The sequence below is a fragment of the Amblyomma mixtum genome, chromosome 2 (genome assembly GCF_055824585.1).
Source record: "Amblyomma mixtum isolate Tamu chromosome 2, ASM5582458v1, whole genome shotgun sequence".
In the NCBI taxonomy this organism is placed as follows: domain Eukaryota; kingdom Metazoa; phylum Arthropoda; class Arachnida; order Ixodida; family Ixodidae; genus Amblyomma; species Amblyomma mixtum.
In genome coordinates, this window is record NC_143013.1 from 49511279 (window position 1) to 49531740 (window position 20462).

General features: G+C 44.1%; 1 protein-coding gene across 1 annotated transcript; it reads right to left on the bottom strand.

Moving 5' to 3' along the window:
• Positions 1-11506: 11506 nt before the first annotated feature.
• Positions 11507-18218, bottom strand: LOC149359288 (uncharacterized). The gene is made up of 5 exons (XM_089571563.1): positions 18054-18218; positions 15809-15960; positions 13113-13180; positions 12881-12964; positions 11507-11793 (listed from the first exon to the last, which is right to left on the bottom strand). Exons 1-5 carry the CDS (start codon positions 18168-18170, stop codon positions 11651-11653), a joined length of 564 nt encoding a protein of 187 aa, XP_089427689.1. The 5' UTR covers positions 18171-18218; the 3' UTR covers positions 11507-11650.
• Between the last annotated feature and the right edge of the window lie 2244 nt (positions 18219-20462).

Sequence of the window (20462 nt, forward strand, 5' to 3'; positions counted from 1 at the left end):
CTCGAACGGGAGACTGATTTCAAGGGCACGAGGCATTAAGCTCATGAATGAATTAGCAGTGGAATTGCTTCATGTAGCAGCTGAATAACCTGTCGCTCAACTTGAGTGATGTGTTTTTGACTTAGAATGTCCTTCGCACGTGTATGTACTGAGCCTTACAAGAGCTATGGCGATACGTCAGAATATTTTGCTTTCTTACTGCCAATTACAAGCACCAGTTACAAGCAACCAGTTACAAGCACGTTTTTGTGGTCCCGAAAGAAATTTTCTTCAGCCTCTCATTGCTGCTGTGCGTCACGAGTGAGTGACAGATAATTACAGGGAAGCGCTAAAGTGCAGGCTTTTTGAGCAGATGCATCATTTCGTAGAGGTACTGTTTTTCGTCCTTTGCACCCCTGCTGTGTTCTGGAATTTTTTTTAAAGAGAAAGCTTCATTACAGTCCTCGGGCTTCAGTCGCGAACCGTGTGAATTTGACCTTCAGTTGGGTTAGAGGTTAAACAATGAAAAAGAGAAAAAGAACTTGACTCAATGTCCATGACTGGGAGTCGAACCCGCCGTTGCACGAAGAGATCTCCTTTAAGGGTTGCTCATCGAGACTGCACACCGAAACTCTACCTATCAACACGTGGCTCGATAGGAAAAACATTTTTGTGTCTTCCGTAAGCTGCCGCTTGTGCAATGTGCCTGAAACAATCGAACATTGTTGTATAGACTGCAAAGACGAGTTTTTTTTTTTTCGATGTTCTGCAGAGGACGCTACAGAAAGATTTTCTCCCAAATTCCTAAAATGTGCGCTACCTTGTTGTTTCCCAACCTGACTCGAAACCCTAGGATATGATTCTTTTGACTGGACTTCGTAGCCTTTGGAAAACGCGCATGCGAGACCGCAACGCTGAACCTAATGTTTCGCCCAGAATTCATTTTAGCCGAATGTTGCTGCAGGTAACAGAGATTTACAAAGAATTTGACTTTCTACCGGATTGGTTTCTTCTCCTGATGCGCTGTATATCCTTGCCGGCCTTTTAGTTCTGTTATGTTTCTATCAAGTTTGTGCAACATAGCACCTACCTAGGTGCTCTGTAAATAGTGTTTGCAACAGATATGAGGTCTGTTAGAAAAGTATCCGACCTTTGGCCGAAGAAAAAAAACTGGCATAACTGGAGCGTTAGAAACCTAATAACCTTCAAAGTAGTCTCCTTGGGGCTCTATATGCATCTCCCAGCGGTGCTGCCATTGTGGGAAGTATTCCGAAAAGACCCTTTTCGGAATGGAATTTAGTTCTGCTGTCGTTGCAGCCATAATGTCCTTTCTTTTCTGAAATCGCGCTCCTTTCAATGACCTCTTGATTTTAGGAAACAGCCAGAAGTCGTAGGGGGACATATCAGGAGAGTAAGGAGCCTGTTGAACTACAGGAGTCTGGTTTTTCGCCAGAAGAGTCTGAATCAAATGCGAGGAATGTGCAGGAGCAATGCCGCGAGGGATGCGCCAATTTCTTGTTGACCTCAATTCCGGTCTCTTGCGCCGCACAGCACCACGTAGGCGATGGAGGACATCCCTGTAGTACTGTTTAGTCATTCTTTGACCCTGTGGGGTGCGTACTTGTGGTGTGCCACACAGAGGGAGTCAAAAAAGCAGTCAACATCACTTTGACATTGCTGCGCACTTGTCGGGCCTTCTTTGGTCTTGTTGACGTGGAATGCGTCCTCTGTGACGACTGGGATTTGGTTTCCGGGTCGTACCCGTACACCTAAGACTCGTCACTAGTGATTACGGCGTCGGTGAAGTCAGGGTAACTGTTTGCGGAATCCAGCATCTCCTGTGAGACTTCAACACGAAGCTGCTTTTTCTCCACCGTCAGCAGCTTCGGCACGAATTTCGCCGCAACTCTCTCCATGGCCAAATCTTCGGTGATAATGGAATGTGCAGAAAAATTGCTGATGTCCACCTCTTCCGCAATTTCTCGGATAGTCACACAACAGTCCCGCATAACCACAGCGTTCACTTCGGCAATTACCTGGTCATTTCGGCATGTTGATGGCCGACCGGAGCGTGGCTCTCTCTCCACGGATGTGCGGCCGTCTTTAAACCAGTTGCACCACTGCTTAATCTGTGTGCTGCTCATAGCATCATTACCGAAAGCCGTCTGAACATTTCGAATAATTTCCACTTGGCTCTCGCCAAGTTTCTGGGAAAATTTGAGGTAGTAGCGCTGCTCCTCTCGCTCCGCCATTTTCCTTGCAACAAAAAACCGACGAGAGCACTGCGCACTCCCTCACTCAAACGCTGCTTCCCAGCGACTGACAGTATCGGCAGGCGGGAAAAAATTCGTGCATGCTCAAGAGGGTTCAAGGTCGGCTGCTGTAAGCGCGCTTGTTTCATATCCGTCAGGTGTTCGCAAAAAAAAAAATAAAGTCGGATACTTTTCTAACAGGCCTCGTATACATGAGAGAAGCCAACAGCCACAGAAACCAAAGAACACAGGGGATTTTTATTTTATATTTATTTATTTTGTGCTGTTAATCAATGAAAAATATCACTAAATATGTTATCGCTTAAAGATACTTTGATAAGAAAAGCAGAAGAAAACCAACCACGTACATGCCGCCGGTGGGCACCGAACCCACGACCTCCGAATTACGCGCCGGGTGCTCTACCTCTGAGCAACGGCGACGGCTGTGAGATCTTCTGCTTTCAGGGGAATTTATGTTTACAAGGGACCTAACTTGAGAGTGTTCATCAGCGCCACCCACGTTCGTAAGCGGCGTAGGTAGTACGTCCTGGGTTACCGCCGCTGGTGTGACGTGGAACGTCATCGAACGGAAGCTGTGTGAGAACCCTCTTATGCTTCCTATGGCATCAAGGCTGCGAGAACCGAGGCCCTTGGTGTGTGTGTGTGTGTGACACACACACACACACCCAGATATATATATATATATATATATATATATATATATATATATATATATATATATATATATATATATATATATATATATATATATACTTTTTCTAATCTTCATAAATGACTTACCCGCCTGCGTATCATCTAAAATGAGATTATTCGCTGAAGATTGTGTTATATACCGTAACATTTCTAACGACTCTGACCACCAATCTTTCCAAACTGATTTAGATTCAATTAGTAACTGGTGTTCTTCTTGGATAATGGCCCTTAATTCCTCTAAAACTAAACTTGTCTCTTTCACTCGGAAGTCTTGCCGCATCCCGACATCTTACACTCTCCTTATTAACCCGGTTCAACTTTCTACTTCCTACAAGTATTTGGGACTACACCTTCAGTCTAATTTAACAGAATTACCATCTTAGCCAAACTCTTGCAGCTGCTAACAGCTCTCTTGGTCTTCTAAAACGTAACATTAAACAACCGCTTTTTCACCTAAAAAAACTAGCATATGTTACCTTAATACGGCCTAAAATCGAATATGCGTCAGCCATCTGGGACACGGATCAAGCGTACCTTGCCGTTAGATTCATCTTTTTGGATTATTCTCCTTATACTAGCGTCACCGCACAAAAGGCTCGCGCCGAACTTAATACATAAGTTATCACATCGTCGCAAACTATCACGCTTGACCCTTTTCCATAAACTCTACCATCATGTTCTGCTCCATGACGATTTTTTTCAATCACCTGAATCTTGTTTCCACGTCGCGACCACCCGCTGAAAGTTAAACGCATATCATGCCACACTTCTTTTGCGACCTCTTTCATACCACGTACTATAGTCGACTGGAATAATCTACCATCACACATCGCTTCTGAAAGGAATCTTAACAAGTTTCAGGACCTTCTAACTCAAATGTCTGTTTAGCTTTACTAATTGTTTGTACCACATGCTGCATTAAGCTGTGTTGTTATATTGTTTTGTTCCTGCGGTTGTTATACCCCTAAAACACTGTGTTATTTTTTCGTGTAATTTACAATGTATACTACAGGTTTTTATTTGTTTCTTGTTTTGTTTTCTACTTGTGCTTTCTGTATTTATGTATTGGACCTTGGCGCTTGCTCATTCTTGTTTTGCGTTTTTGTGTGTCAATGCTGCCCCCTATGTAATACCCTCGATTGAGGGCCTTTAGGGGTTTATTGAATAAATAAATAAATAAATATATCCTTCCTGTACATAGCCATGTAAAATAAACACAAGGCTATTGCCGCAGCCAACACGCCTCGTATTAAACTGCACTCTACTCTCGCGCTATGCATTGGAGAGCGTCGTCATAAACTACTTCCATCTGCTCCGTCCCGCGGTGCTGCCTGCTCACCGTCGTCTTCTACGCAAAACCAATCCGTGTAGTTTCTTTTCCTATTCAATGAGCACAATAGTAACTTATTCATTCCCCACCTATTATGGCAGAAAGTTGCTGGATTTAGCAGGTTGTAACGAAAAATGCTATTCAAATCTGTAAAAAAAAAGCGGTCTCCCATGTGAACTGGTTTGAGAGAAAAAAATATGGCATCAGGGCGTAGAGATGGCCACGAAGTACGCCATCACTTACTGTGGTGGTGAGCGCGCAGAAGTTGCCTCAGGCGTGCTTTGAAATAACAACCAGCCGGTGATAAGAGGCGCCAGCTGGCGAATGTGGTGCCAGTAATGACAAGCCACAAGTGAACCAAGTATCTGATAATGGCATGTTCGACCTGATCACGTGATCGCTTCCCGCGGTTATCTGGGCTGGAGGGCAAGCTGGTGTGCCATAGTGTTTCGCTGGCCCGGGTAATTGTGGGACCGGGTTGTATAAGCTTTCCATTTTAGAAGGGCCATTTAGCGGCTGTCTGGTCGCTCAGGTATATCTGCATCTTTCAAACGTCTGTGGACAGCCACCCGGCCATTTCCTGATTGGCGACCGACCTTACCGCTGGCTGGCGTTGACTGCCATATGTAGCCACTGGTGAGGCGTATCGCTGTACTCGGTCAGCAGCAGTCAGCAGCCTCTCCACTCGTCGCTATTCGCTGCGATATGCAGCCAACGGTGAGTGCCGATCGCCTTCTACCGAATGGCCCAATCGCTTTCCCCAGGCGCTTTAAAACCGCGCACATATGCAATTGATCAATGACAGAGGATCAGACGGACGCGAAATGGGCAGTTTGAAATGAACAGCTAATGGATACGGACCCCTGGTGAGTGACTAGTTTAAATTAAGAGTCGCACATGCTCATGGAATCGAAATGCAAAGGTTTTCGTACATTGAAACACACGCTATTCGGAGAGGACCGAAGGGATGAGCTAGAAAAACTTATACTTCAGTTTATGGTCTATGAGATATAACATCCCAAAGTGACTCAAGTTATGACGAACGCTGCAGTTGAAGGCTGCGGCTAATTTTGACTAACTGCGTTTTTTTGAAAGTGCACTGATATCGCGTATTATACGGGGCTCTAGCATGTCGCCTCCATCGAAATTTGACCCCCGCCGTCGGGATTGAACCCACATCTTTCCGGTTAATGGTCAAGTATCGTAACTGCTGTGCCACCGCGCAGGCTAGAAGGCTAACACTCTATGATAATTCTCATTATCGAGATTCAATTCTACTTTCATTGCGGAGTTACTGAAGAAGGGTGTATATTATGAAGATAGCTTGGGGCATGTGCTTTACGTCCCAAAACGACCCAGCTTATGAGGAACGCTGTATTAAAGGGCTGCGAATAATTTTAACCACATGGTGTTCTTTAACATCCGCTGATATCTCGCACTGTACGGGCCTCTGGCATTTAACCATAATCATCATCATCAGCTTGACTACGCCCATTAAAGGGCGAACACCTCGCCGCTGTCTCTGCAATTAACCCTGTGTTTTGCCAGCTGCATCCACTGAATCCCCACATATTTCTTAATCTCATCAGTCCACCCATCTTCTCTAACATTTGACATCCACCAAAACGCGAGCTCCCCGGCCGTGATCGAACCCGCGTCTCTCACGTTAGTAGCCCTGCATTATAAGTACTCATCCACCGCTGCGACATACTTGTATTACAACGAGCCTAACGCACTGATAATACAATGCTTGGTTATGGAGTAACACTACTGCCTAGCAAATGCCTTTTCTCTTATAGAGACACCATTTCATTTAAAGCATTGGACGCAAGCAGCCCGAACCAATTCCCATATACGGTTCGTTCAGGGACCCGAATTCCTGCGTGAATATTTGAAAATTATTACCTAACAATTGAAATTATTCCGTGAGTATTTGTGCTGGTGAGAGGCCGCCATTTTCTTTCTGTGCAAGTGCGTTTGGATGCACCTCACTGAATATGGCCGCGAAACATTTCGGCAGCGTGCGCAAAGCCAGTTGTAACAACCAAATACACATCTTGTTTAAAATTATTCACTACAGATTTTTCTTTACAATGCCGATAGGGATGCTTGGGTGCGGTGTCTGCAGTTTGATTTTACACGACGGCGGGCATTATTTATGTAACAGATCTAGCGCAGTGAAAATACCAATAATTAACTAAAGTTAACTGATTACCTTTCATTCTTTATTTTAGGGCGCAATGCTATATAGCGAAATTGAAGAAAGTACAAATTAAAGGCGAACACAGTAGTTTTAATTAAGGATTGACGACATGCTTCGAGATGTCGAACGTGAAAAAAACCCTCGCGAGATCTATTCAAGTTGGCTTTCCCGCATTGCGTATTGATAAGATTTGCTTTCCTTGAAACAAATGAAGACGCAGTTTGCGTCTTTTAGGACATATATGGCGTTGACGTGATTTCCCTAATGATTCCACGAACTGCGACACCATTTTATTAGCACGCAAAACGGAAATCCCGATTTAACGAGCTGCCAAACGCTTATTTTCTACACTGAACATCTTGCAGCACGATGCTGATAAAGAAATTTTGTTACCAGGGCACCTTCAATGTGGAAGGCCTTAAATTCTTCAATATAATCTTGTGTCCTAAAACAACGAATTCAAAAGTTTGAATACTTAATTTGAGGTAATTACTCCCCTTTTCGTAGTGTTCTATTAAGTAACTAATATCCGCCTTGCTTTATAATCAACATGCACCAACCAAAGAGGTGTATCTTTCCCAGTTTTCCAAATGAAAATCTGTATCGAATAATTTCGAACGCCCTGTATATTAACGGTCTCTCACTAAAGTGCAAAAAAAAGAACTGACGTCTCGGGCTATTCACGGAACCTTCTTCAGAACAAAGCATTCTAGTGAAAGTGGGCTTCATAGCATTGATAATTTGTCGCAGTGATCTGGTGTAGATGTGTGCGAGATTTCTGCATGTTATCCAGAGCATGGCGGGTATAATTCGATTGATTATCGCCTCGAGATGAACGCCTTTGATGTGCCTCTGACAATCTGTATGGTGTCCGGCTGCCCTGCCGTACTCCGAAATAGCGTTGGAGGTTGATGACCAGACGACGGACATAGTTAATAGCGATATACAACGGCAGAGGCGTCCGTCGCCTGCCAGCGCGGCGCATTTTATAATTGGATTTTTCGGAAAAGCTCGCAGTATTTAACGCGACAGAATGCGGCCCGGGGTTTGAAAGCTGTGTCCTCAGCTTGCTGGTAGGCGCGTGCATGAGATACGTGCGCGAAACAGGTGCGAAAGCAACGTTAATTTCAGGATTGTCCGGAACCGCAGTGAACTTTACCTTCGTTGTCCGTTGTGGCCAGCTATCGTTTTCTGCCTGGCGTCTGAACTGCATTATTCGTAGCGTTGTGGAGAAACTTGCTTCGGGAAGCCATTTTTGGGAAGTGTTTCCTTAGTCGCCGAAGACATGCCCTTTTGGTGACCAGATTTCTCATGGAGGAAAAATCACAAAGCCACTAATACGGAGAAGGATGTGCACAGATGCTGGTCTTCTATTACATGTAAATGCTGTTGGCAACCTTCGTCAATTATTGCGTAACGTATTAGCAATGTGGGACAAACTTCTGCTCTTGTCCATCAGGAATGTTTCTTTAGTTGGATATTTAAATACTCACAAAACATTCTTCAGACGCAATTTTTCTCCAGCTCTGCTGACGGCATGACCTGGAACGCATTGTATAATCGTATTTCACTTTCGGTCCTAGCCTTTTATTGCTATCTGTTTGATTCTCTCGGAAATATTTGAAACAACCGTCATGTTATAACGAACTGTCCGACGTTCGCTCCCTATCGCATTTCGGTCTGTAAGGATATCGGTTGATTACTTCCTACCGCTGTTAAGACTTCGTTTGTGTAAAATAGTTGATTATGTTTTTTTTGACGCTCTTCCAGCCACTTTTCCCTGATCAGGTTGCTAAGGGATGTTTCGCCAGATGGGCGTGTACTATAAATCGAAAAAAAATACGGGGCGTGAATCGCAGGGTACAAGTATTCACTGCTGTGTGACATTTGTTAGGACACTTTCGGTTCTAGAGCGCATGGGCTTCATGCAAAAACAAAAGGATAAGCTTAGAATATGAGTACAAGTTCAAGTTTTGTTTTCAGCGGCGCTAATTTTTTATTAGTCGCGCAGGTGGTAGCTTTCCCTTACGGTACTTAAACGCGGTATATTCAAGCAATTTTGTTAACTTGCGTGTTCATTAGACAGGACTATGAACCCGCACTGCAGTACCTTCAGTGCATGCTTCTATGTACTCTTTGTATACGGATCAAACAGCCCTTGGATTTTGTTTTCTCTCTGCATAGCTACCTCAAGAATCATTTTTCTTTCTTCGTTTTCGCTACCGATTGCATATCTTTGATACCAATGTATTCTACGCGCCTCTGGCGACCTTTACCATCTGCAAATGTTCACGACCTGTACATGAACCTTGGGCGTTGCTTTGTGTTGACTGATGAACTGCTTGCATAGAAGAACGGACTGGTGGTTCCACTTCGCTGTCACCATTTGGCTTACTATTAAAATTATGCCTTCGTTTGCGGACCTCAAAGACCACAGGTCGCCGCACATTTTCTGGCACACATATTTCGTTTTTCTGCGTGGTAATCTGTTTTGGAGTATTGAACTTTAGTAATCTCTGTCGCATATTTTACTTGCTTTTATTTTTGCGTTTTAAGAGCTTCCGAAGGTCTCGGCTGTCATTCTCACCGAACCACCGGAGGTGTTTATTTGTGTATGTATTGTTGATTCCCCTCTGCAAACGTTCCCTTCTTCTCGGTGTTGCTTTTTTTTTCTGCAACCATAACTTAAGTCCAGTGCTATCCAGCTGGCTAATAATGCCTGTTGTTTGTGATGTTTCGGCAGTCATTGTTCACTGGCAATATTGGTTGGTTAAATATTGGTTAAATATGTTGGCTGTCGTTTGTTCACACTGGACAACCAGACGAAGTATTCAAGGAGGTAAGGTTCTTTCTACTTTTCCAGTATGTGACCAGGAGGCATTGCGTCAAAGCCTTTACTAAGCAACAGGCTAACCAAACGCGAAGGATCGAGGACACGAAAATTACACACAACACAGGCCGAGCGCCCGTCCTGTGCTCTGTGTGTTCTTTTATTGTCCTCATTTCCTCTCCCCGGGTTAGTATGTTTGCAGTCAACCAACTAGCCCAAAGCGAAACCCTGACGTCACTAAGCTCCAATACAATATGGCGGAGTGCCCTCTTATGAGCCAGCACCAAACTGTAATGTCTGGTTAAACGGCGACGACCTGCGGACTTGGGCACAAGATGAGCAGGGAAATAGTGTAGCGACATTGAGCATCACACCTCACACGCCAGTGCTGAGATGGCTATGCATAACGCATTTCAAACATACTCTATTGGCCTCTGGTTTTTAACTGAGCGAACAGTAATTCTCTAGTGCTGATTTTCCGCCCTGACTGTGTAGTCTAAAGATCAGTCCAGATAGTTTCGAAAAACCATATTCAATATCCAAAAACACGCAAAGCAACAAGCTTTCTCGCCAGGCGCATTAGTGCTCCGGTAATATGCCAACTAAGGAAGGAATTGGCCCACATTTATTTTCACTTAAAAAAAAAAGAGTGCAGTATGTCGGCGTATAGATGTGCTTCGAGTTAAGCGTTCGCTGTACAAAATATGTATTGCCCTGGCGCGCCCCATCAGCCAGACACCTTTCTTTGCAAGTGGCATTCAGAAGTGTTTCATTCCTTGGATTATTATTTAATCTTCAGTCCACTTGCTGACTGAACGCAAAACATCGTTACACGTTGGCAAGACAAACTTAAATGGGCTCGTATATTATAGTTACAGAAACTTGATTACAAAGCCAAGCCTATTAGTTTAGTACAGTGTCGAGCCAATTGCTGACGAATCATACCTGCATTATTGACGGAAGAAAAGAAAGAGTTCCCACTGAACACACTGCCCTGTCGGCTGAGCAAAGATAGCGTGGAAGGCTGACAGAGCGTCATAATTACAAACGGCCTGATTGAATCAGGCAGTCCAATACCCCCCCCCCCCCCCCACCCCCCCACCTCTTTCCCTCCCGAATGCGTCAAAGCGGGCATAAATTTCTCTCAGAGATGAAACTCACAGAAACTGCATTACAAGGGCTGATCGAAGTGGACTTCAAGCACTTCAGGTTTTATCATGAGCGACCAATTCGCGAAAACAGCTAACGTGAACAAGGAGTTTCCTAAGCTTCGGATGAAATGTCTTATTTTTGCGCCATAGAAGGGTTCCTATCAATTTGTGAGCCTGTATTGCCTCTGTGCTTCGCTCCCAATATCGTACAAATGTTCACTTCGCATATTGAGCATAGATCATGGATAGAAAAGAGGAGGCACATCCCGGATGATTGGGGGGTCTGCCATTGCTTTTTCAGTATGAACTACGAAACAATTAAGCTTCATTCCTTTAGTATTCCGGGAGACGAGTATTGTGCACGGTTAATTATCAAGAACCACTAAAATATTTGGAAATTAATGTTTTCAGCTTGATTTGGATGGCACGAAAGTGTTCTTCTATGAAAACTGCCCAGAATTCGTCCAGCAGAGCGTGATTTCACTCCACTTTTTAGAAACCTACTTGCTGGGTGCAGTCCTGAGGAATAGGATCGGCAAACAGTGTTCTTCACCTTTATATCCTCTCATCCTTGCCATAGTGCAGGGAAGGAAACCAATTTCCTGTCCTGGTTAAACTCCCCGGCTTCCTATCTCCATCTCCGCCTCCTATAGTACTGTAAGAAAAATTCGTCCTGGTCCAGGGATAGAGCCAGGGACTACCACCGATCCTCCAGATCCGCGGTACTGGGGGCGAAATTTTCTTCCTCTAATTAGCTGTAGTGAGGACAGCTGCTTCAGGTTTGCCTGTTGAAATGGCTGTGGATTCTTTTTTTTCTTTTTTCTTGTGTCCACTCAAATTTCTTCTACTTTTCTCGATGTGCCGCCGCATTTGGGACCCCCTAATCGCTATGTTCCCTTGTGTATCACAGTTCATTGTGCTTCTAACCTTTGTCCTCATTTAGTATTCGAGCCACTCTCACTGCAATCGCCACTTCAAACATCCTGAGCGACTTATTAGGAGAATTGGATTTTAAGACAAACGCATTCGGATGAACTCACTTGGCGATTGTGTTTGCATACACAAAGGTAAATTTATTCTTTTTTCGCGTGTACAGTCTTTATAGTGCTCTTCAGTCTTCAAGCAGATGGAACAACAGTTCGTAGCTTGTGGAAATAGTGCGGCTGTGGGCACCAGTAGTGTCCTCGAATACTAGTCCTCGTCCTCGAGGTCGTCGTCCACACAGACGTGTCTCTCTCGCAGAGAGATCGCCTCACCGCAGATGTCGGAAAAATGCTCGAGGCAGACCGCAGGCACGTCATTTTTCTTTTCTTGCGAGACAAAGAGGACGCATTCTGCGTGCGAGAATGAAAAAAAAGACAAACAAGGATGAATGTTGCAAGCATCTGTGATAAAAGTACAAAAAAATGAAACACTAAAAGGGGGGGGGGGGGGCAAATTGTATTGTTGCAGAGAAAAGGCGATAGCTGATTCGTTCAGCGGCCTATCTATCATAATTATGATCTTTTTTCCCGTTGCATTCTGGTTTTATGCCAATTTGATTATTTCTTCTTCCATTACTATTCGTAATCACTTCTTTAATTCATTGCTGCTGAGTCATTCAAAGCAATTTCAATATTTTCATAGTCATAAAAAGTCCGGCATCTCTTTCCTCTCTAATTCAAGTCGAGAGGGGGATGTTTGTAAGGTTGAAGGTGAAGAGAGACAGATCCTCCTGAACACCACCTACCATGGTGGGGAGATGGAGGCTACACACTGACACCGAAGCCACCGCCTCCATCGACGACGAAGGCACCCTAGCTCCGTTCACTTGATTATGAAGGTCTTTTCTAACAGTGACTAGTTAAACCTCTTCCGTTAGCCACCGTGCCGCTGTCTCTTCGGACTCCCTATTCTCATTGGCCAGCATCGCTTCTACCTCACCTTTTTAGGTCTGCATCCCATGGGCACACACTCGGGTGCTCTGAGGAATTAACGGTCTTCAGCTCTGCACAATAAACTTGTGGCCACGTTCGTTGCCTCCTGTTTATATCCGGGACGCTGTGACTGCAGGGATCTTGTTTTTCTACTCCGCTCATATTAGGCCACTCGGCACTACCGTTAACATTTTTCATTCCACACTTTGCAGCGATGCCCTCAATTCGATTTGAAATATTTTGCGTAAACTAGCTTCAGGCGCTATAAGTGAATACTAGCAGGACAAAAATTTCATAGAATTAGCCTAGGAATATCAAGAAGTTGCTTTTTATAAGTGCAAGTACCCTGCCAAAATGGCTGGAGCTCTAGCGCATTCTTTTCATAATTTCTATTTCATGATCTGGATGCTTTACTCGCTTGCCACTGCTTGGTTCAATGTCTTCCGACGCGATCTGCTGTGGGCGAAAAGACGCAGTTGTATGGAATGGCGTTGCTCTTTCTTACCGTCTCCGAAGTGCGGGACTTCGACAATGGCGCAGTCCTTGTAGTCGGTGTAGCGAAAGTGCGCCACTTCCACAGTGCCTGAGCCTACGTGTACCGTAAAACATCGACAAAAGTAAGCAACAAAGAAATTTGCCAGCATACCTGAACCAGAGGAATTCGCTTTTAACCTCGGTTCGAGCATCAGGCATGCCTATGTTAGACCAAAGTGAAGTGCAAGAATTCAGGTTCTTACCGTCGTCCACTGTGAAGTTAGTGGCATCTGGCGTAGCACCGGCTGTATGGTGGAAAGCCACGTGATATCTGCAATGAATTCAATGAAGACTAATGTATTCAACTATGGCATCAACCTTAGCTGGTAAGGATCTTTTACAACTGAATCACATCAGGTTCAAATTATGCCTAACCAACAATGAAACCGAGTGAGAAAGCCAGAAAACAACCATTACTAGTGATCGTGCTTTTTTTTCCTGCTCATTAATGTTGTATTACTGCACTGTAACAAAGAAAGAAATGTGCTTTGTTAGAGGTTGCAAGCACATTGTCTACTGACTGCACACCTTAAATATTCACTGCAACATTACAGTTAGAAAAAGACAGTCTTGAACATAATTTTCTTTTTTTTTTCTCCAAGATCCTGTATTCAAAGGATACCGAGGCTCTTGAGACAGCCACGGAGTTCCTCCGCTCCCTCCCACAGCGTAAACTATTAGGCTGACATTCCGCCGCCGTTATTTAGAGTTACCTAATTAGCTTTCGCGCAAGCTTTAACTCCCTTTCACCAATGAGGAAGGAGCCGAGAGCGTACCTGAACATCAGCATTTTTAAATTAAACAGTTTTGGATGGAGGCCTCTCGCAGTGTGCTGCCAGCTATCAAACCTAACCGGACACGCGCTTAAGTAACGTGTTTAGTTTTCAGCATACCCAGAATACAATTCAGGGTAGCAGGCAGGTTACTGATGGCTAGCCCGAAAGGTCCACTTTGAAGCGAGTTTCAAGCCAAATTTTATTTTGTCGCTTTCTGCAGCTCAAAAATGCCTTTGCAATCTGCCTTACAATTGGTAAAATGCTTTTGTTTTTTTAGGAATCCCCCGAAAAGAACATTTCTGCAGTTCAAGGTCTTTTCTGCTGTATTGGTTTTAGCCATTAATCTGGTATTGCACTGTCTTTTTTTTTACTATTGCTTTAAACCCATGAAACAAGCGAGCTGTGGGGATAGTTAGGATATGTCTTAAAAAGAAGGGACCCGACTCTGGGGGTTCGGAAGGTGTACGGGAATGTTTATTGCTTTACTTCTGTTACTTTATTTTCTTAGTTTCTAGAATTACCTTCCTGCGTAACGAAATAAATTATGATAGAATAGCAAACGAGAGGAAATCTCAGGGCTCTGTACCCGTAAATTGTGCACACATGAAACGCGCTCCCGAAAGGGCTTGTTTAAGGGGAGACTTGAAACAACTTCAATGAATTTTTTTCGTAGCACAAATTGTTTTTCTGAATCTTTCTGGCCACTTTGATATTTATGCGGCAAAAAAAGGCGCATTTATTGCTAAGAGAACTGGATTAAGGAATATTATTTCCCTCATTTTAAGCTCTTCAGGCAAAGAGTGAAAAGATCTCCGTTATCATTTTTTGGAAGGTAATGGCGGTACTGCCTAGCTTCATGTATCCACACGCAAAAATAATGTTTTGACACACGGCAGCTCGCCTGCTGGCCGGTGGTGGCGACAGCTATCATTGTCTGACCGTTTCTAGATAATAAAAGTTCAGTTTCAATAAAAATATCACCTTTGATATTAAAACATGCTAAGCTATCGATGCAGGTGAACTTCAAGTAATGCTTCTCGTCCTTTTATACCTGCGACGTTTACGTCACGTGTATTTAGGCCCAACAAAGCGGAAGTTCGCCCTGTGAGGTTGGAAGGCGCAGATTTTCAAATTAATCAGATTAACAGTATGAAACTCCCCCAAAGCATGCACCATCAGTCCGGGGGTTTGCTACATTTTTACAACAGGCACAACAGACCAATGCCAGTGTGTGTACCAGGTATCAAATACTCTCAAGTAATGAAGTGGCTGGATAACTGAGCAGAGCTTTTTCTTATTACTAGGCGCTGTGGTGAACAGCGGCCTAATGTAGCATGTAGTGAGCAATAATGTAAATGATCGCATTAAGGTATCAATTAAGGCTTGTTCACTTCAAAGCGATTCGGCGAATTGAGCGAACAGCAGTGCGGCCCTGCGGAGTGTTTTGCGAGCTTTCGTTTCACATGCGTCACCGCTGCGCGTTATTCACCGCTGCGAGCACCAATGTTGCTGGCAAAAGATATGCGCTTGCAACCGGTTTTGGTGTTCTGCAAGCACGAAAAACCGTAATATATGAGCATTATTTTGTCATTTATTCACCTATTTTATTTAAACAAATATAAATTTCATGAAATGAAATGAAATAAACAAATATATATCTTCCTATTTAAGCATTTACAACTTAGTATAGATTTTTACTTTTGAAACAGCGGTCTGTACGTGCGGCGTACAAACTTTGATACTAATGGTCACGTGGCAATGTCGGCCTTAGTTGGTTTCCAACTTGCCAAGAATTTCCAACTTGCCACAACCTCGCGGCTGGAGAGACGGTGTACGCGCCGCGGCCGCGGGATTCGCGAGCGTTTTGCTTGCGTGTGAACCAGCACTGAGCCTTTTTTGATTCACTTTTCTGCGTGGGACCAAATGTTGCTTATGATCACTCACACTTTTTTTTTTTGGCAAACGTGCAAACTTTGCTTTGGGGGTATTACTCGTCCTTGAAGCTTGTTTCCTAATCGACAGATCATTTCAAAGTGCAGGAAAAAATAAGCTGTGAACTGCTGTTAGCTACAAATTCTTTCGCCTGTAACGTATCGTTTTGCAAGTTAGCATAATTAGGTTACCTGTTATTTCCTTCTCCGCTGTTCAGCGACCAAATATAGGTGACAGTCTTCGCCTCAGGATCAAAGTCCTTGCGTTTAGCGGTTAAGCAGTCGAGGATGTCATCGTCGTCAATGTCCGTGATGGCGACACCATAGGGAAAGTTTGCAAAGATCTGTAAAAGAGAATAATCAAATGCAATTTGAAAGCTTTCTGTGTTATTGGCAGGAACGAAACGCAAGCACCAGCGTTTCTGTTTGCAACTGTATTAACTTCTTCCTTCTTAAAGGGATACTGAACCAAACTTTTGGAGCTGCTCTTTTGCATGTAAACAAGAGCTTGACTGCTAAAATTGATAAATATGATAAGCATTTTAGCGAAAAAGGCGGATAACACGCTTTTTTTCGCGATTTATTGCCGTATCGTTGCACCTGGTGGCCGCCTGTGGAAGCTGCGACTAGACGTCATAACACCCGCGCGCCCACCGTTCCCGCAGAAGCGCGATTGCCATCGCTACTCGCGGCTTTTCCGTGTCTGTCGTCTGCTCACGGCGTACACAGATATGTCAAAATGTTAATCGATGCTGTCTACATACCATAACCGTATGCACGCTTACGTCCGCTAAATGCAGGTACTTTTTCCGGACCGTGTGCCATTTCTAGCATTCTCGTTTTTAAAACAGAAGCGCGACGATGTTCAGACTAGTGGCGCCATCCGGTGGTTAGGAGGGGAAGCATTGTTGTCAACAAACCGACACCCCTCTTAGCCTAAAGGGGGTGGAATCGTCACTCTAAATAAAAAGTAAAGCAAATTTATTACTCGTAAGTTTTCTTATGTGCAACAGGAGATGAAGCGAAAGACACGTGGCCCATTTATGGCCAGTGAACGCGCTGAAGAAGCCAGTAACAACGACGCAACCAGTCCGAAGCGAGGTTTCATGCATCGAAGGGCGCCGCCATATTTAACGCCGCGGGAGGGTGCCATGATGTCAGGCTTTCCACCTCGCACCGACCGGGAGGGCTTGGCGCGCGCTCATGAAGCATCGAAAATAAAACCATCCGCTGAAAAATATGCGCAGTGACGACTAGATTTCGGTGTAATCCCATTCCGAGAATCTATATTCAGCCTTTTTGTTCAATTTTCAGATTTTGCTTCAGTATCCCTTTAAGAACGACAGCTGCTAATGGTACCACCTCAGCGTACCGTGACCTATTTCATAGCTAGAGCTTTTCGTTATTGTTATCGACAAGGCGAGCCCAAATACAGGATTCTTAGACATCACCTTTTATTTGAGCAATATGCGAAATATTGTAAGGTACTCTACGGAAGTATGGAAGGTAATGGTTCATTTTTCCGATGCGTCGCGAGAACTGTAATGTTGTTCCATCGCTAGTTTGCAGTTGTTTAGCCTACCATAGAAAAACAATGGGGAACATTTTTGACGATAGGGGAATAGTTAATAGCGAAGCAATGCAAGCCTGTCGAGGGGAGGTATGCGGGTGTATTGATTGTTATACTGTATATATGAAAAAAAAATGCATTCATAAACAACTTTTCGTTGAAAAATGCGCTTATCCGGATTTTCAGGGCATGGGTTATCTAAGATTCTTAGAAAGACTGAAATGAGGAATTACAAAGGCAAGTTCATAGCTGTATTCCCACGCGCTAACCTGGCTCAGCAAACCCGTCTTTAACCGCTTGCGGTTGGCAGCAAGCTCTACGCTCTAACAGCGGAAATTATATCGACAACATTTCTTGTCCCTAGGCGAGGGTGAGTGGTAGTGCTAACACGTAAAACTACTGAGAGTTTGCAAGTTATAATAGTTATTCACCTGTGGTCGGCAGCTAACATTTATGCTGAGCGAGCCACTCTGCAGCTCTCGTTAAGATTTAATAAGGTTTTTAAATTTAGCGCACATCTTTCACTTAAACTACATTTTTCCACTATAACATCCACTTTGAACCCTCAGTGCAAGTTGCGCCATCGAGCTCTTTCAGGCGCTTAGGAGATAACGTGAGTTCCAAACAGTGACTTAAATTCTTAAGTCTTGAAGTCGACTTAAGTCGTGAAGTGCATAACAAATTCTCGATTTCCAGGTCTCGAGAGAATAAGAAGCACAAAACGGTTTTGTGAAAATATTCTACGTAATAGGCAATCCAGTACTCTAAAAATCTAAAAAATAATAAAATACGAAGATTCGCCGCGTTGTCAATTAAGAGTGCAGTGTCAGTGACAAAACCACTTTTTCGCCATTGTCCCTGTCTTACTTGAAAAGCGTCAGGAACATCGCGCTCGAGTACGTTTGGCCCTCTCGCTGCCTGGGTGGTCGCTCCTCGCAGGAAGGTAGCCAGGAAGGCCAAAACGAGTGCTGACGAACTCTTCATGTTGGTGGCTGTTTGAGAGGAGAGCTCTGATTGCAAGCATTTTTATACGCTCGAAAGCTAGTCTGATTTGAAGGGGTCAAAAATTTAAGCTCATTATTGCGTGACCAGCTGTGTGCAATTTCACGAAAGAGTAGATTAGTCTGTCGCTCTACTTGAGTGGCGTGTTTTTGACTTAGACTGTTCATATCACCCAATGTGCCCTGCGGCTGGAAAAGTAGATAGCGGTTTGTCAAATTGATTTGATTAGTACTGCGAAAGCGCACCTCTTCAGGATTGCGAAAGAGAACATAGTTAGCTTCCCATCGTGCGTACGCCTCACGGGTGAGTGACAGATAATTAAAATAAGGAAGTTGAACGCAGTGTTCGTGGGCTCGTGAGTCTTTTGGCAGGGGTACTAATGGTTGCGCTCTTCGTATGCATGTTTCGCTCTGCACAATTTTTCCATTCAGTCAGCTAAGGACTTGCTTTTTGAAACCGGAACTATCATGGCGGGAAGTACAGCACTGATTAGGCAGATATAAAAACAGTTTTAAGTTGTATGTGCGTGTTTGCTTTCGATGAAGACATGTTGCTGTACCTTTGTCAGCAAAAAGAGCCTAAAATATGGGCTCGTTTCGAAAGTAAAATTTGGCCAGATAGACACGTAACTTTATTCATTGGAAGGGCAGAGAGGTCAGCTGAAGGGATGAATATGTGGGCTGATGCCCTACATTAGAGGTGGTGAAGGGGGGAAGAAAAAGAGTTGTGATGGCGGACGAAGTGTTGGGATGAGAGATGAAAATATATGCAGGCAAATTTGTTGGCATCACAATCGCGATGTCTCTCAAAAACCGTGAAACACCTGTGTGGCTTGGTGACCCTTTCATTTTTCTGCTGTCGGGCCGCTAATCCAGTATCCTCTCATCATGAGTGGGTGACAGCCCTTTGGTGTAAACGAGCCTAAATGCACACAGAGCTATGTGATTGGCAGGTATACCTATATTGGACAAGCATGTGCTTTGTCAATTTTGCCGCCGTGACAATCCAAGGCATATCTTGAGCAACTGCGCTTGACCGCAGAAGAAAAATATGAACAGTGTGACTTCCTATTTAGGCGCTTGTCTAGAATGGCAAAATGTTTTCAGTGAGTTCATTTGGACATTATTTAATAATTGCCATGTCACAGAAACCAATCAGGGGTTAATATGACACATAGCGCATGGAATTTCGCCGTCAACCTCTGACCAAGGATGACGATGCGCTATTGAAACTTGCTTTGTGACTCACTGGACCGCGCCGCTGATCATAACATCGCCTTTGTGTCTGCTACGAATATCAGTCTTTAAACCGATCTCTGGCTTTGATGTAGCGGCGAGCCGTCTGTCTCGCAAGGGATTCATCTGATTTGATATTACATTAACACCTCTTTTTGGGCTAATTGGTGCATACTTGAAATGCACCAACTCCTCGTCCTCGTTCTTTTCTTGTGGTATGCATTGTTTGGCGCTAGTTTTATTTTCTATTTCCTGATTTGGTAGCGACGTCAAATAGGGAAACTTCGTGTATTTTCCGCAACGCTTGTAGAAATGTTCTTGGAGGGTTGCGCCTGTAATGAAAGCTAGGAAATCAACAGCCTCGTATAATGGGCCATCCGGGAGGCTCAATATATTCCGTTTTATTGCTGGTGAGATATAGAGGTAATTGAATTCGAATTACCTAAAGGCACTGCTCCAAAAAAGGTGAAAAACGTGGCGTCGAGGAGCGAGACCTATTGAGATATGCGTCTTAAAAAGTCCACTGTTTAAATACGTTACTGCTATAGCCACATAATTCAGCTCACAAAAAAAGGCCGGAGTTTCTAGAACCTCTAGTAAACAGTACCACACAACATCATCTGGATATTGCGACTTGCAACTGCTTTAGCTAGCAGATTCTGTACATGGTAGAGAAGTTGTCAGAAGTAGTTTCAAAATGTACAGTAGGCAGATCATCCTATGCCGACACTGAAGAACTCGCTCGAGGAGGCCACCAAAAGCAGCACTCTCTTTTAATAGTGCTCATTACTGTCCAGTGTGTCATCATGTTTGTTTTACCTGAGTAATGCGGGAGATGCGAGTCGTTAAACAGACCGGAAGCATGAGCAGAAACTTGCTCTTTGCTCTGCAGTTCTGGTGGAGTAGCAAGTAGCTTTGTTCACGAATAATTCGCACCCATTCTATGCGCTCGCTACAGATCCACCTGTGTCCGCTGAGCAAGGAAGAGAATGGAGGATGAGCAGTACTACGTGCGCCACCTGGGGTGCTCGGGGTTCAG